This window comes from Pseudopodoces humilis, chromosome 5 (assembly GCF_049639895.1).
Source record: "Pseudopodoces humilis isolate 2021_Gansu_Grassland_sample_001 chromosome 5, ASM4963989v1, whole genome shotgun sequence".
NCBI lineage: Eukaryota > Metazoa > Chordata > Aves > Passeriformes > Paridae > Pseudopodoces > Pseudopodoces humilis.
In genome coordinates this window covers 62,835,821-62,849,791 of record NC_142204.1, presented here as the reverse complement: position 1 = coordinate 62,849,791, position 13,971 = coordinate 62,835,821, and the positions used below count along the sequence as shown (strand labels likewise).

At 41.6% G+C, this 13,971-nt stretch overlaps 1 protein-coding gene across 3 annotated transcripts in view; it reads left to right on the top strand.

Moving 5' to 3' along the window:
* The first annotated feature begins 1,998 nt into the window (after window positions 1-1,998).
* SEMA3C (semaphorin 3C) overlaps window positions 1,999-13,971 on the top strand; it is a 115,663-nt gene continuing 103,690 nt past the window's right edge. The window contains exons 1-2 of one of the 3 annotated variants that reach the window (XM_005526027.3): window positions 1,999-2,361; window positions 5,399-5,539. In XM_005526027.3, coding sequence (XP_005526084.1) covers window positions 5,437-5,539 — 103 coding nt within the window. In that variant the 5' untranslated portion in view covers window positions 1,999-2,361; window positions 5,399-5,436. Of the gene's footprint in view, window positions 2,362-4,088; window positions 4,145-5,398; window positions 5,540-13,971 lie in introns of those variants that run through there. The other 2 variants (XM_014255195.2, XM_088054964.1) reach the window with 2 other exon arrangements.

Genomic DNA, 13,971 nt, shown 5'->3' with positions numbered 1-13,971 from the left:
GTGACTTCTCCTTTTGCCAGGGTGCTGCTGTCAGACTGAGGCATTTGAATATCACCAGAATTCAAGGATGAGCAGCATCATGTTCACAACCACACTGCCTGCCCATGGAGAGAACTGAGGGCTTAATTTAAACCACTCTCTGGGACAGCAAGTGTTCACACATTTCTGTGTAGTTTATTTGTGTTAATGAGGAGAACTGGAAGAGAACCAATGTTTTTAAGGACTCGTGATCTGAAGAGTTTGGTTCATCTGAAGGCATCAGCTAATTAACCTTCAAGACATGATCTGAAGTGGATTAAGCTCTTAAAAATTCAGGATCCATTTCTTTTCTGGCATCAGCTGTAAATCTGACTTTTCATTTCAGAGGACGGACCATCCCATACCTTTGTGTCCTCTGGGATGGTAAGTGCCATACAATACTGGAATTTCTTGCATGAAGAAAGCACTAACTTGCTAGCCTGGCACCTGGGGATACACTCTTTGAAATATGTGTGACCCTAACTTATGCAAATGAGCCTTTACAGAAAGTAATCAATAGACACAGGCCAGAAAGACATCCACATGGATAGACTAAACTTGTTTAGTCAGGGTGCTGTAATCAGGCTACTCCCTGATCTCTGGCTATAATACCACCACTATTATTGACTGTTTTGGTTAGTATGGCCAGTGTGTAATAGTTGGAAACAAAACTCTGACTCGAGCATGTGCACATTCATTGTGGGTACTTGTTTACTTCTTAACATATTTCTGGCTGTGGGAGATGGGTCCAAGTGCACACCACGAGATGTGCTCCCTCAAAGTCCTGCTGTGACAGACAGTACACTGCTGAGTGACCCACACCACCTCGACCGCATCAGAGACCATCTCTCTCTGCAAAAATGAAAATCTTGATCCAAAAAGAAGTTCGCACCTGGCAGGTAGAGCAGCACAGAATATGCTCGCAAGACAGTTTAGGAAAACCTAAGCCAAAACCCAAGTGATATTGCTTGGAAATTCCTTGGCTTTAAGGGAGCTGACACCTTGGATAAAATTTTCAGTGCTGGCCCGCTACTGTAGGAGCACAAATCTCACCAAATGGGAAAGGCTGCTCAGCGTATCTTAGGGAAAACTGAGCTTGTGTAAATATAGCTCCCAATCTCTGCAAAAAGGCTTCTGATAGCTGGGGTAAAACACCTGGATCAATCTGGACATTGAGTCTAAGCACTGTTCTAATGCTTCGCTTACTCTTTCTCGTTTTTAAATTTTTAAATAGAGGAAACAGTTCGAGGGGAGCAGGGGAAGAGCCCCCCCCCGAGGGGTCTGGCTGTCACCCGGTACCCCCTTATCGCAGCCCACTCTCATTCCCTCCACACAGTGACACCTACCGGCCTCCCGCATCCCCCCGGCCCCGCTCCCGCATCCCCCCGGCCCCGCTCCCGCATCCCTCCGGCCCCGCTCCCGCATCCCTCCGGCCCCGCTCCCGCATCTCTCTCGCTCCCGCATCCCCCCGGCCCCGCTCCCGCATCCCTCCCGCCCACGGCTGCGCCCGGCCGGCTCTGCCCCCCGCCCGGGGCTGCTCTCCCCCGGCCCCGCCGCCTCCCCCCCGCTCTGCCCCGGCCCGGGCCGCGCGCTGGCAGCCCCGGCAAGCCCCGCCCGGCCGGGCAGAAACTTTCCCGGCGAGTTCCGCTCCCTCCGCGGGCGCGCACAGTGCGCGATGGGGCTGAGCCGCTCGGGTCTAGCGCAGGGCTGTGCCGCCGAGCAGCCCTCGGCTGCTGTACGAGCCTTTCAGCCCCCGGGGAGCCCTCGGCTGCTGTACGAGCCCCTTCAGCCCCCGGGGAGCCCGCAGCACCCCTGCCAGCCCCGAGCCGCTGTTCGCGCCCCTCCCGCCCCGCGCGGTGCCCGGGCCGGGCGGACGGGCCGGGCGGCAGCCGGCGGCGCGCAGGGCGGGGTGTGGCCTCGCCATTATTTATGAGCTCCAGCCCCTATTTGCTCAGCTAATGATGCACCGGCGGCCGCCGAGCCTCGCCTCGCTAGAGCGGCGGCCAGGGCAGGGCAGCGCCTGTAACTGGAAACCAGCGCCGGCACCGCGCCGCCGCTCCATTCACTGCTCGGGGCGTGAATGTGCGCAGGGGAGAAGCGCTCGCTGAGCCTCGGGAGCCACTGCCGGGATTATTGTACAGAAGAGCCGGGAGTATCTTTGCAGCCACCACGAGGAGAGTCTTTTCTCTTTTTTTTTTTTTTTTTTTCCCCTTTTTTTGAAATTTATATTTCCCTCTGCCGTGAGGCAGGTTTGGAATTAAAATGTTCTGGTAGCAGGAGTGGAGTCTGTAAAGTGATAGAAACCAGATAGGAATCAGTATTACTGGTGCCTCCAATAGCCGGGTAAGCATAACTTAAAGTTCTCTTTCTTTTCTGTAATACATGTGAAATGGTTCTGATGGTTGAATTTTGCTGCTGTTCACAGATAGTTAAGCCAATGTTTTCCAGATTGGCACAGTCCGTGTTTGGCAGGGTTTGTTTTTGGTTTGGTTTTTTTTTTTTCTTCTCCATTTCTTTTCTTCCGTCTGCCAAGTGATTTTTCCTGGAGGATTTAAGGGTAGGACCCAGCCTGTAGCGGATGACACCTGCGCAGCACTTCCTAGCAAAGCGATACTGTACTTTGCAGAAGCCGTGCAACATGCTGCCAGCGACCTCCGTGGCAGGGAAACTTCACTACTTCACTTTGGTAGCGGTTTGTCTGTTTGTTTACAGTTAGACTAGAGTGTAAGAACAGAAATGCAATTAGACACTGCTTTTTGTCTGTCCTGTAGGATTCTTTTAAAGTACTTGCAAGGTCTGTGTGTTGTCAGCAGAGATCATGTGCACTGGACGTGCTGAATATAGTAGCATGACTTACTGAGATAAATTCAGAGCTGGGATATAAGCCCAAAGCAAGAGTGAAACCTGCAATGAGCTGTCAGTTACCAGCTCTGTAAATCTCTGAAATTAAACCTATTTCCATTAGGTAACTCACATGTCAGACACCCTGAGGTACCTTTTTGGAGCTGTATGCATTTATTATTTCTGTCAAAAAGCTGCATAGGAACCATGCTGCTTAGCACTTGAATCTTCTATTTGCCTGTCACTTCTGTGTTAACGGTGAAGATCTGCAATTTGAGCAATGAAATGTAGCAATGTTTCACTCCTCTGACTGATTACACCAGAATTGGCAGGAGGCACGAGAGTGGGAGGGAAAGAGAGCTGAAAGGGTTGGTTTTTTTCTATTATTGTTTCCTACAGTATTATTTAAAGGAAGAAGGAAAGCTGCACACTTGTTCCTCTTTGACTTTTTATCTATGTTGCAAAGAAAGCATAGTGTTACTACTGTAAAATACTAATCCCATTGCATCTGTTAAATCACATGTTTTGTATGATTGGCTATTTCCTTTGGCCTGACAAGGAATTTTATTGGGATTTAATGCCTCTCTTAGAAGAGGAGTAAGTTAAAGGCTATCCCATGGGCAAGTCACAATTTTTTAAAGCCTACAAAGCAACATTAGTGCTAGAGTTTGTGTTTATTTAAAAATTATTCTTGGTAAAAACTCTGCAACTATCATTTTATTAGTTAACAGACCCTTAGAGATAATTTGGAACTGGGCCAGAATGGATTTATTTTTCCTACAGACTCAATGTGTAGCTGGCAAGTTTCTGACAAGGTTGTTTTTGTCAATTAGCAGAGTTGCAGAATTATTTGATCTTCGTGCATTTCTCAGTACTCCGAGCAAACAGTGAAGGAGAGTTTATAGAGTGTGGGCTGCAGAGCTCTGCGCTTTCATGCACATTCTCCTTCCCCCCCCAGCCTGATGTGAAGTCCTTCTGCAAAGGGAATCCTTTCCAAGCGATTTCCAGTGAGCGGGTAGGGAATGGCAGAGGGGGTGATGAGAGACGGGGCGTCTCTCACCGCTAAGGCAGTGATGTGGATCCAGCCCAAAGGAGTGCTGACCTAAAGCCATCCCCGCCTGACAGCTCATTCCTGCCGTGCTGGGGCGTTGCAGCCGCTTCTTTAAGGACAGGTGTGAACCTCGGAGGGACAGGGTGAGCAAGCCTGTAGAAATATTGGCTTCCACTGGAGGGACTGTAGTGCTGGAGCAGAGCTGAGGTGAAGAACGGTAAGCTGACTGCACAGGTAACAAGTCTCTTTGTCAAATATACAGCCTTTAATGATCTAGCTGTAGGGCTTGTGTCTTTCAAAGTGCTTCCAGTTGCCATAAAATCAAGTATAACACCTGATTAACTAATAAGTGGTGTCTAGTAGAAGGGCTGTTTATATAAAAAAGAAATATATATATATAAGCAGTGTGGAAGAATGGGCCTAAAATGACAGTGTTAGGTGTTCTCACTTTTGCAACTGACTAAGTTGTTACAATAGATGAAGTGAAATTTGCACTTCACAATTTTTGGAGAGATACAGTTTAGTAGCAGATGTGATACAGATATGCAGTTTTCAGCTTCTAAAGGTGGCTGGGTTTTTTGGATCTGGTCCAAAGTCTGTTAGAAAAGCTACTTTCCTCCAGTGATTCCAGTGGCCTCAAGTCCTTCCTGAACTAAGAAATACAGAGTTCTGGAGATTTTTCTGATTCTCTGAGATGCTCAGGCTTCTCAGCAGCTAACTCCTGTAAATGAAGGTTCAGCAGATGTGCAGGAGAAGTAGCAGATGTATCAAGTGTAGTATCATTGTCCAACTCTGGGATTCTTAGTGTCCTGTAGAAGTCAATGAGAGCAGGTGCATATCCTGAAAGGAGCTATCCCAAAAAGCAAACATTGACTAACAGTTTCAACTGTGTTGAAATACTTTTGGTTTCATGCTTTTGAAATTAATGACATACATAGCCAGAATTTTTTTAAAGAAAAACTTGAGGGTGATTAGAGAGCTCAGCTTACTAAAACTTAAAGCTCATTTCCAAGCACCTTTGGTTTCAGATGTTTAAAGAAAAGAAAAAAAACCCAAACAACCAATAACCCAAACCTCCCCCCCGCTTAACATGAGAGAGAGGTGTCTAAAAATATCAGCCAGATTTTTATTCGTGAAACTTTATCTCCTGTCCTTGCTTTGCTCTGCCTTGACATTTAGTATAATTATATTTCCAGCAGGTGGAATTGTCTTCATTTTAAATAAACTGAGTCTAATGCTGTAGTCTGCCCTACCCAAAAGTTGGGCTCTCTTGGTTCCTACTAACAGGCAGAGTTCCTCTTGTGCCAGCACAGAAGACTGCTGGAGAAAACCACTTTCAGATGCACAAAGGAAAAACAGAAGTGCTGTACCTCCTTCACATCAGTAATTATGGCTTCAGCTGGAAGAGGCTTCCAACACAATCTTTCTGTACTGTTGTTTTTGCTCCACAAGTTTGTATAAGAATAATGTGATATCTCTCTCTTTCAGGTCTCGTTTCTTGGATATTAAGTTGCAAATCTGAGGAGATGGCATTTCTTGCAGTGAACCTGTTGATTGGGATATTTATTTACTTCAGCAGTGTAAAAGGATCTTCCCAGCCTCAAGCAAGAGTGTTCCTATCATTCAATGGTAAGAAATAAGATAAACATCCTTAAACAAATATTATGATTGAACATTTTCTTCTTCCCCTTAAATTCAATAACTGAGTAGAAACTGGCTTTTTGGTCTGTGTCCACAATTACTATTTTGGTGTTGCTGAGGCACCTGTCAGCCTAAATTTGATTCTTTTACCAGAGTCTATCCATCATATGATATGGGTGCATAATGAATATATAATTAATAATTAATAGGATTTTCTCTTTATTTTGAGTTATTATGACTTACTAACAACTAAAGATTTATTTCTTATCCTTTGTTTTGCTTGGAAAAAATATAGCACATGACATGTGGTGGAGAGTATTAATGGTTTGAGTTGCTTTCATTGGTGCCCAACTGAAACACTTTATATTCAGAAAATGAGGCTGCCTGAAGTTTTACTAAAATAGTTAGCCAGGCATAGAGTTATTTGAAAAAATATCATTTCTTGTGCACTTTGTGTAGGATGCATATAGCATGCAGCAATCACTGATGCCTGCCTACTGTAAACCAGCAATGAAAATTAACATTTTCAAGAGTTTCTTTTACTACAAAAGTACTGAGCAGTACCTTATTGCTGCAATTACCCCAGCATTACTTTTAATAGTAAAGTGACTTATTCTTCTAGTCCTAAATGCTGATTTTAGCCACCACTTCAGAATGTGTGTGTTCTTCAGCTTACAGTGTCTGATAAATCTGAGCTGAAACTTTCTGTCACTAGTTATATGGGCATTGACTTTCTTCAGCCCTCTGCCTTTTCTGTGATTGTCTTTGAGGCATGAGGGCTTGCTATTCCCTGGACCAGTGCTGTTTGCAGTAGGATGGCTTCTGTGGTTCATTAGTGCAAGGATGCCCTGCCACTGCCTTGGAAATATTCTGTGTGCTCTGAACAGTCTTTAAGAATTGCTTTAAAAATTATCAGAGCTAGCAAGTATCTCAAACTTTTACTTGCTATAATGATCAATATCTATGTAAGCATGAGACTGAGAGACATCCAGAAGGAGACTGCCAAGTTAGACCTTCCACAAATACCAACCAGAGTTTGAATAATTATATTATAGAATAAGGGCCCTAAACTGATGAATGCAGTACTTAATAGGTGTAAGATAGCATGGCTCAGTAAAAGCAATAACTGGAATTGAGTTCCAAGAGGGAATTCAAATGAAGAAGTAGGGATAAGAATTTTTTTCCTTGCTTAAAGCCTGCACTGGCCTTGGTGGAGATGGTACTGTTTTGGCACAAATCAACACAGAAGCAAGTTTGGCTGTGGTTGTTTGTTACATTGCAGGTTTCCCACAGTAATGCACAACAGGCTGATTTAGATTTCCACATCACCTACTTGGTGGCCTTGAAAGTAATCTAAGCTTCCCCTGATCTCTGGTATGACCAAGGAAGTGTTCAGGTTTTGTGGTATTCAACCTTCTGAATGGGAAAGAATTGTAATGAGAGGCAAATGGTTTTACCAAACTCAAGAGATTTTGTTTCATCACAGGTATCCTGCAAGGCTGAAACAGTGAAGCAGCCACAGGGCAAAAGACACCAAACCTTGGAATTTTAAAAAAAAATACTGAATTAAAACCTTATTTTCTGTGTCCCTGAAAGAAGGTTGTCCCTTCTTCCTTTAGAAGGAGCTATGACAGCTTTAAGCTGCAGTGACCCCTTTGTCTGGTCAGGTTCTTGAGCCCAAAGAGTTCTGTCCCCTGTGCCAGCCCTGGGGACACAGCCTTGCCTCAGTTCAGTTCCTGCTCTAACCCTGCTTGGCTGCCTCAGTTAGAGAGCCTTGCAATACTATCTGATTTTCTTAAAACTGACTTTCTACTCTCCCTAATACTTAAAACCCAACCTTTAAAAAAGAAATTACATTTTTAGGTCCTAAATTTTTATTTGGTCTTTTGAAGTCATAAAAGTAAAAAAAAAAAAATAATTGTGTTTTATAATATGAGAAGTATGTCTGAAATAAAAAGCTTTTTGTATAATATATAAACAGAAGTTTTATTTTTAAACCTGATTTCCAGATGGTAAGAAACAACTTTCATTATGTGAAAAGAGTTTGCAGGTTGTTGGGTATACCAAGGGAATGGCCCCACCTGTAGCATGAAATTATGCTCTGTAAATCTTTGTTTACTTACATAAGTAGAGATCTAATAGAAAAAGGTGTAACTGTATTCTTGTCTAGCTAAGTGTGATAACACGCTCTTTCTTCATAAGCTTCTTCATAACTTATTGTTTTTAAATCATTTAGCAATACCAAGTTATTTGGCAGTCTCCTTGCCCTGAGAAGCTGTCGCTTTTTGTGGAGAATTGTCACTCTTTTAAAGTGCATAGTTTGAAAATAAAACCATAATTAGGACTCCTTATGTTGTAAGTGACATTAGACAATAAAGACAAGTCATTCAAGCTTAGGATACTTATGTGATATTTTTCAAGCTCTGAATTGGATTTGGCTTGGTGTCTACAATTACATTGCATAAGTTTTGGGGGTAGAGTGTATAAAGGAGGAGAAAATCAGTGATGCTTTTCAAAGCTAACCTGCTCCTTCAGCATCAAGTAAATTGAGCTTATTCACATTGCAGCATTTCTCATGGGAAAATCCAGCAAGTATCTTGACCTATTCTGTTTTTCATCAGGAAAGATAAAAATGTGAATCATTTGAATCATGGGCTGCTTTTCTCTTTGCCATCTACTTCGTTAAGAATCAGATGTAATTAAAAACTGCGCCTGGGTACTACCTCAAGAGCCCGATAATAGGGATTTTGCAATTAACTTCAATGGATGAAGGACTGCAACCCTAAATTCTATTTTTGAAATCAAAAGCCTGGCCCCTTGTCTAATTAAAATGTAGTTCATGATTTAGCTGAGGTTGTTAGCTGAGTGTGTGATGTGAGTGTGGAACTTACTGCTGTCTGCACCCTGAGTGTCCTGAACACAGCCATACAGAACCCTGAGCCTGATTCTGATTGCTTTGCACCTTGTACAGCTGTTTGCTCAGCTGGAAGGAAAGGTCAGGCTGGGGCTGAACTGCTGCTTTGCTCAGGTGAGCATGGTTGTACAGGGGACTGTGGAGAATCAGGCAAAGGGGCTCTCCGTGTGCCTGGAGCGATTTTGCATGACCTAATTGTCCTGTTCAGTGGTGATGTCTCAGACCACTGACACTTGTACAGTTCTGCACTTGAAGAGCCACTGCAGCTGAAGAAAGAAAGATGGCCCCGTGTTTGTCTGACTCTGAAATTGCAAAGATGCGAAGCCTGTGGTGCAGCAGGTGCAGCAGTGTTGGCAGTCATCTGCTGTGCTCCCACTGAGCATGCAGGACTGAGGGAACTTGGGATGGGGGAAGCAAAGGACTCAACATGTCTCCCTACACTGTTAATACACTATTCCCCCCTCTTCCTCCCTCTTTGGGCTCCTTGTCCCTGGAATAGATATTTTAATCTACCTAAATCACCTATCACAATTTAAAGCACCATAGTTTATTTTCTCTTCAAGCAAAAGACTTACCTTATCTATTTATGAACTATCAAGTGTGGTGCCTGCAGTTTCTCAAGCTCCATGCATTCCTCCTTGTTACTGCATGTTCCTGAACTGATAATTGGGAGCTGTGTCCTTCAGTCTTCACAGGGCAAAAGCCCTTCTGAAATCAGCGGGAGTATTATCAGAATAAGGAAGGAGGTACTAGACTCCAGATTAGTGTCAGTGTTTGTTTCATTCCAACTCACATTTACTTTCTGAGTTTTGTTGCAGCCCTAAAATGCTGAGCATTTTAACATCAAATTCTGTATTGATTGAAGCAGATAGAGTACTTATTTTTAAAAATACACTCAAACAAACCTTCTTTGGGATTTAAATTTATATGGTGATACGTATCAAAGTGATAATTTCACAATTTACTGGGAACATTCAATGCATTCCTACCTCAATTGTCTGGTCTAGCAGATATTTCCCATGCAGATTCTCCTATTGTGTGCAGTGAAAATTCCATATGAGAAGTGGATCAAGGCTAATTTGCAGACAGTTTTGTTCTTCCCTTTGTTATAAAATTACTAGAACACGTAAAGGACTTTTAAGAAAGTATCAATCAGATTCATTAATGACAATTAAAGTGCATAAAATGTCACCAGAGCAACAGCAGCACTTATTCAACTGTCAACATATTTTAAAAGATTTAATGCAACCCCTGTGGTTACCCTCAAGGAAAAATAAAGGAACTGAGAACCATTTTCCTTGAGCTCTTGAGCAACAGCAGTACAACTTGTTTTTAAACAATCCCTCATTGTAATGTTAATGTTACCACAGTTAATAAAAAGTTCATTTATTATTTGGGGGACTTTGTGCTGATGACAGTCTAGTAGGTAAAGGTTTACGCTCATATAGTTGATTGGATCTTTTTTGGTGTCTATGGAATGAAAGCTATTTATGAAATGAAGTAGAAGTAAAGCCTTGAAAGAGGAGGAAAAAAAAAAAAAGAGAGAAGAGATCGATTGTTTAATTTTATTTGCATGCAGAACTTACCTTGAATGTTCATATAGTTGCTTAATTTTCAGCAAATTATGAGTAATATTTTCTCAAAATTAACTGATTTATGGCTCCCACAGTATCATGGGTCTTAAATAATGTTAATTTATAAAGTGCTGAACATCAGCAATATGAATTTTTTTTCCAATTTAATTGTCTCTCACTGAAGATCTGAAAACTTTTATGAATACATCCAACTAAAAATAAAATTCTCTTTAGTAGTGAGGATTGGTTTTTACAGTTTTTTGTACAATGTTAAGGGGTTGGGATAGATCTTAATGTATCTGGTCCCAACATCCCCTGACACGGGCAGGGATACTTCCCACTAGACCAGGTTGCTCAAGGCTTTATCCAAGCTGCCTTTGAACAGTGCCAGGGTTGGGGTATCCACAAGTTCCCTGGCAACCTCTTTCAGTGTCTGACCACTCTCACAGAACAAAAATTCTTCCTGATATCTAACCTAAATTTCCCCATCTTTCAGTTTGTGCCCATTGCTCTGTCCCATCAGTACAGTTCCTGACAAAGAGCCTTTCTCTGGCTTCTCTCGTAGCCCCTTCAGGTACTGGGAAGTTGCTGTGATGTCTCCAAACCTTCTCTTCTCCAGGCTGAACAGCACCAACTTTCTCAGCCTCTCTTTGTATGGGAGGTGCTCCAGTCCCCTTAACAGCTTTTTTGGCCTCTGGATTTGCTCCAATAATTTCAAGTCCCTCTTATTTTGGGGACACCAGAAGTGTGCTCAGTATTCCAGATTGGGTCTTGAATTGACAGCTTTGGTTGTTCCTAAAGACAAATGCCTAATTTACAAGTCATGGTCTTTGGGGGTCATTCTTAGACTTCTGCCTTCTCTGTATTTTTTGTTCTGTGCTTTTTTTTGTTTGTATTTCTTTATTTCTCAAAAAAACAGAGGCTCAATGCAATAAATCTTGTATTGAAATTGAATTACTTGAATAGGCTATGAGTTAAACGTAAAGAAAAAAAAACCAAACAAAAAAATTTTCCCCAAACATATTAAAGGAAGAATTATGCAAAAACCTCTGTATTCTTTGTAAAGTTCCATGGGTAAAGGTCCTACATGCCAAATGGCATTGAATCTGCTTATTTTCGCACTCTTGTTCAGTGGCAGTGTCTTTGAGTTGGCTTCACTGTCATTATTGTTGACATGAGTGTACAGGAGAGGATAGTTTATTGTTTGTGTATTTAGTTAAGTTGTGCCATGTGATTTGACTTCAGCTATGAAAATGGTCTTGCAATACAGCTGAAGCCACAGATGGTGTTTGGTCCAGTTCTGTGTTTGTGCTCTAAAATTACTGTACCCTCATGGGAAAGCACAAATAAGAACATCTTCAAGGTAGTTAATTATAAGGTAACAAAAGTGTCTGATGATTAACAAAGGTAGCTAATTACCAGGCAACAAATTATCAGCCTATAAATTTGTTCCTACTCTTGGATGAAGAGCTCATCTGAATTTGACAAAATTTGTGAAGACTTGTTTTTTCTTGCACGCTAATAAGTAGATCTGTAATCTGAGAGATTACTTGCTTCCTTTAAGCTCTTTATGTTCCTCAACTCAGTCAATTTGACCTGTATCTGAACCAGCCCATGGTTTTGTTTGTTTTTTTTTTTTATTTTGGTATGGAAAAATCAAACTTTATCTTAGGACATTTTGACGGGTTCTTGCTCTCTAGTTGTCATAGAAGAAAGCAGCTTATCTTGGCCAATTGCATTGCTCTGTCATTACAATTCTTTCTTGTGTTGCCTGTCCAAGGCAAATGCTGAAGTCCCTACGTAGGCAGTTAAATTGCCATTATTCTACAACACGTCTTCTTTTTATGTTTAAAAAAATGTGGTGAGAGAGAAATGGCATAGACGTTTCTAATACCCCATTTTTTTCCAGATTGTTCCGGTACCGGTAACAAGAGCTCCTCTGTGAGCCGTTTCCATACTGGATGAGCTCACAGTGCACTTTGATATGTAGAGCTGCACAAGCCTTTTTGTGTATCAGATGTAATTAGTGACATGACTCACAGTAATTACTCATTTTATTGAAGTGCGTTGACTGAGATCCTGCCATGAATAAACACATAGACCAAGAACTTACCCTGTTATTTGAACTGGCTGTTCCCTCAACATGTGTATTTTGTTCTTTTTGGTGCTGACTTTTCAGAGTTCTCAGTAACACTCCTTAATAAAAAGACTAGGAACTGTTTTTCAGGGAAAGGTCTGTCTTAGGGACACAGTTTACTGATTCACAGGGCAGCTCCTCAGCTCATGTTGTCTCACATTCAGATGTCACTGGCTCAGCTGACACCAGGTTAGAAGAAGATTGAATATTTTTCCCTGTCCAACTGATCACAGAGTTAGGGCCTCAGGGACACAGCTGAGTGAAACGTGCTCCATTACCTGTGTGAATCAGGGTGATGTTGTATTTCTCTTACTGGGAATCAAGATAAATGTGTGTTTCCAGGAATGAAGAGAATGATTGTGATTAACAGAGGGTTTACATCATTCCTCCCTTCCCTTTGTATCTCCATCCTTATTCAGTGCAAACTTGGTACAGTTGCATTTTCATCATTACCTCATCTGCCACTGGCATAGCTTCTTCAGGAAGCAGAAATCCTAGCAGTGATTTACTGGAGCTACGACTCAGGTGTAACCATGGAAAGAAGATAGGGAGTGATTGCTCTGCCTCTCCCATGAAACCACTCTGGAGCTGGGACCATCATTCCTTTAGAGAGTTTAGCTCTTTTTCTTATCTTTGTGGATGTAAGGCTAACTATTCCTCCTTGAGGAGAAGTTTCTTGATTCTTTTGTGTGTAAGGTTGGTGGAAGTTTTGTTTCCTGCTCCTTTGTACAGCTGTGTTTGGGATATTTCCTGCTCTAACCCAGTAAGTCAGTTATGCAAAAGTGAGTGCTACAAAGGCTCCTCAATTACCACAACTAATACCTCACATTATATGAAGATTTTTTTTTTTCAGAAACACAATACACATAGTCTTAATTTATAATCTTAGGAGGCTTATATTCAAAGGCAGCATTTGGAAGACATGTCTTGATGCCATTTTACATCTTACCTACAAGAAATTAGGTCATGGTATTTCATCATTATCGATCGGGAGAGAAAAAGGAAAAAATTCTGGAACTCTCCATCAAATCACCTTGATAGAAAAAAGTCTCTGGAAAGCATTTCACCAGTACACAACTCCAGAGTGCTGTCAGGGAGCTGTAAGAGATACAGGATGTATTGGGAACTCTGTGTGTTGTTAGGGAGAAGTGAATTTCAGATCTGGTATATGAATGCCCTCAAATCACCATGAGCTTAGAGACTGGTCTGTGAGCAATTTTCAGGGCTGAGCTCCTAATTTGTGATTTAGCCACCATCTCCCAGGTGCTATATGTAATTTTTTAATGACATTGATAATACTGAGGAAGGAAGAATGTTTTGAATTTTGTTTGGGGTTTTTAAATTTTTATTTGGGGGCTGTAAGTAAAGACTTCATTTGAAATACTTCCTATTTTTATGAGAATGTTTTATTTCCAGTAAAAATTTCAAATGCAAATGTGATTTTGTAAAATGCAATTTTTAATGATAGAATGGAATGAATACCCAGACTTTTGAACTGTTCTGCCTAATCTTACACACTGCTCTGGAATAAATTATTACCTCACCAAAATTATCTTCTAGAATGTGGATGAGGAGACATCACAATCAGCTGGGACTGCCAAGTTTCTTCATGGAAAAAAAATGTGTATTGGCAGTTGCTTCTGTTTTTTTGAAAAAAGAATTCAAAATTAAGCTGAATCCAAATTCTTTTCATTACAGACACTGCTTTCAGCCATTAAGAAGATCAGACTGGCATTCCAAAATTTTTAAAAGAATGGTTTTAATAATTATACAGTAAATGTGTTATGTATTAAAA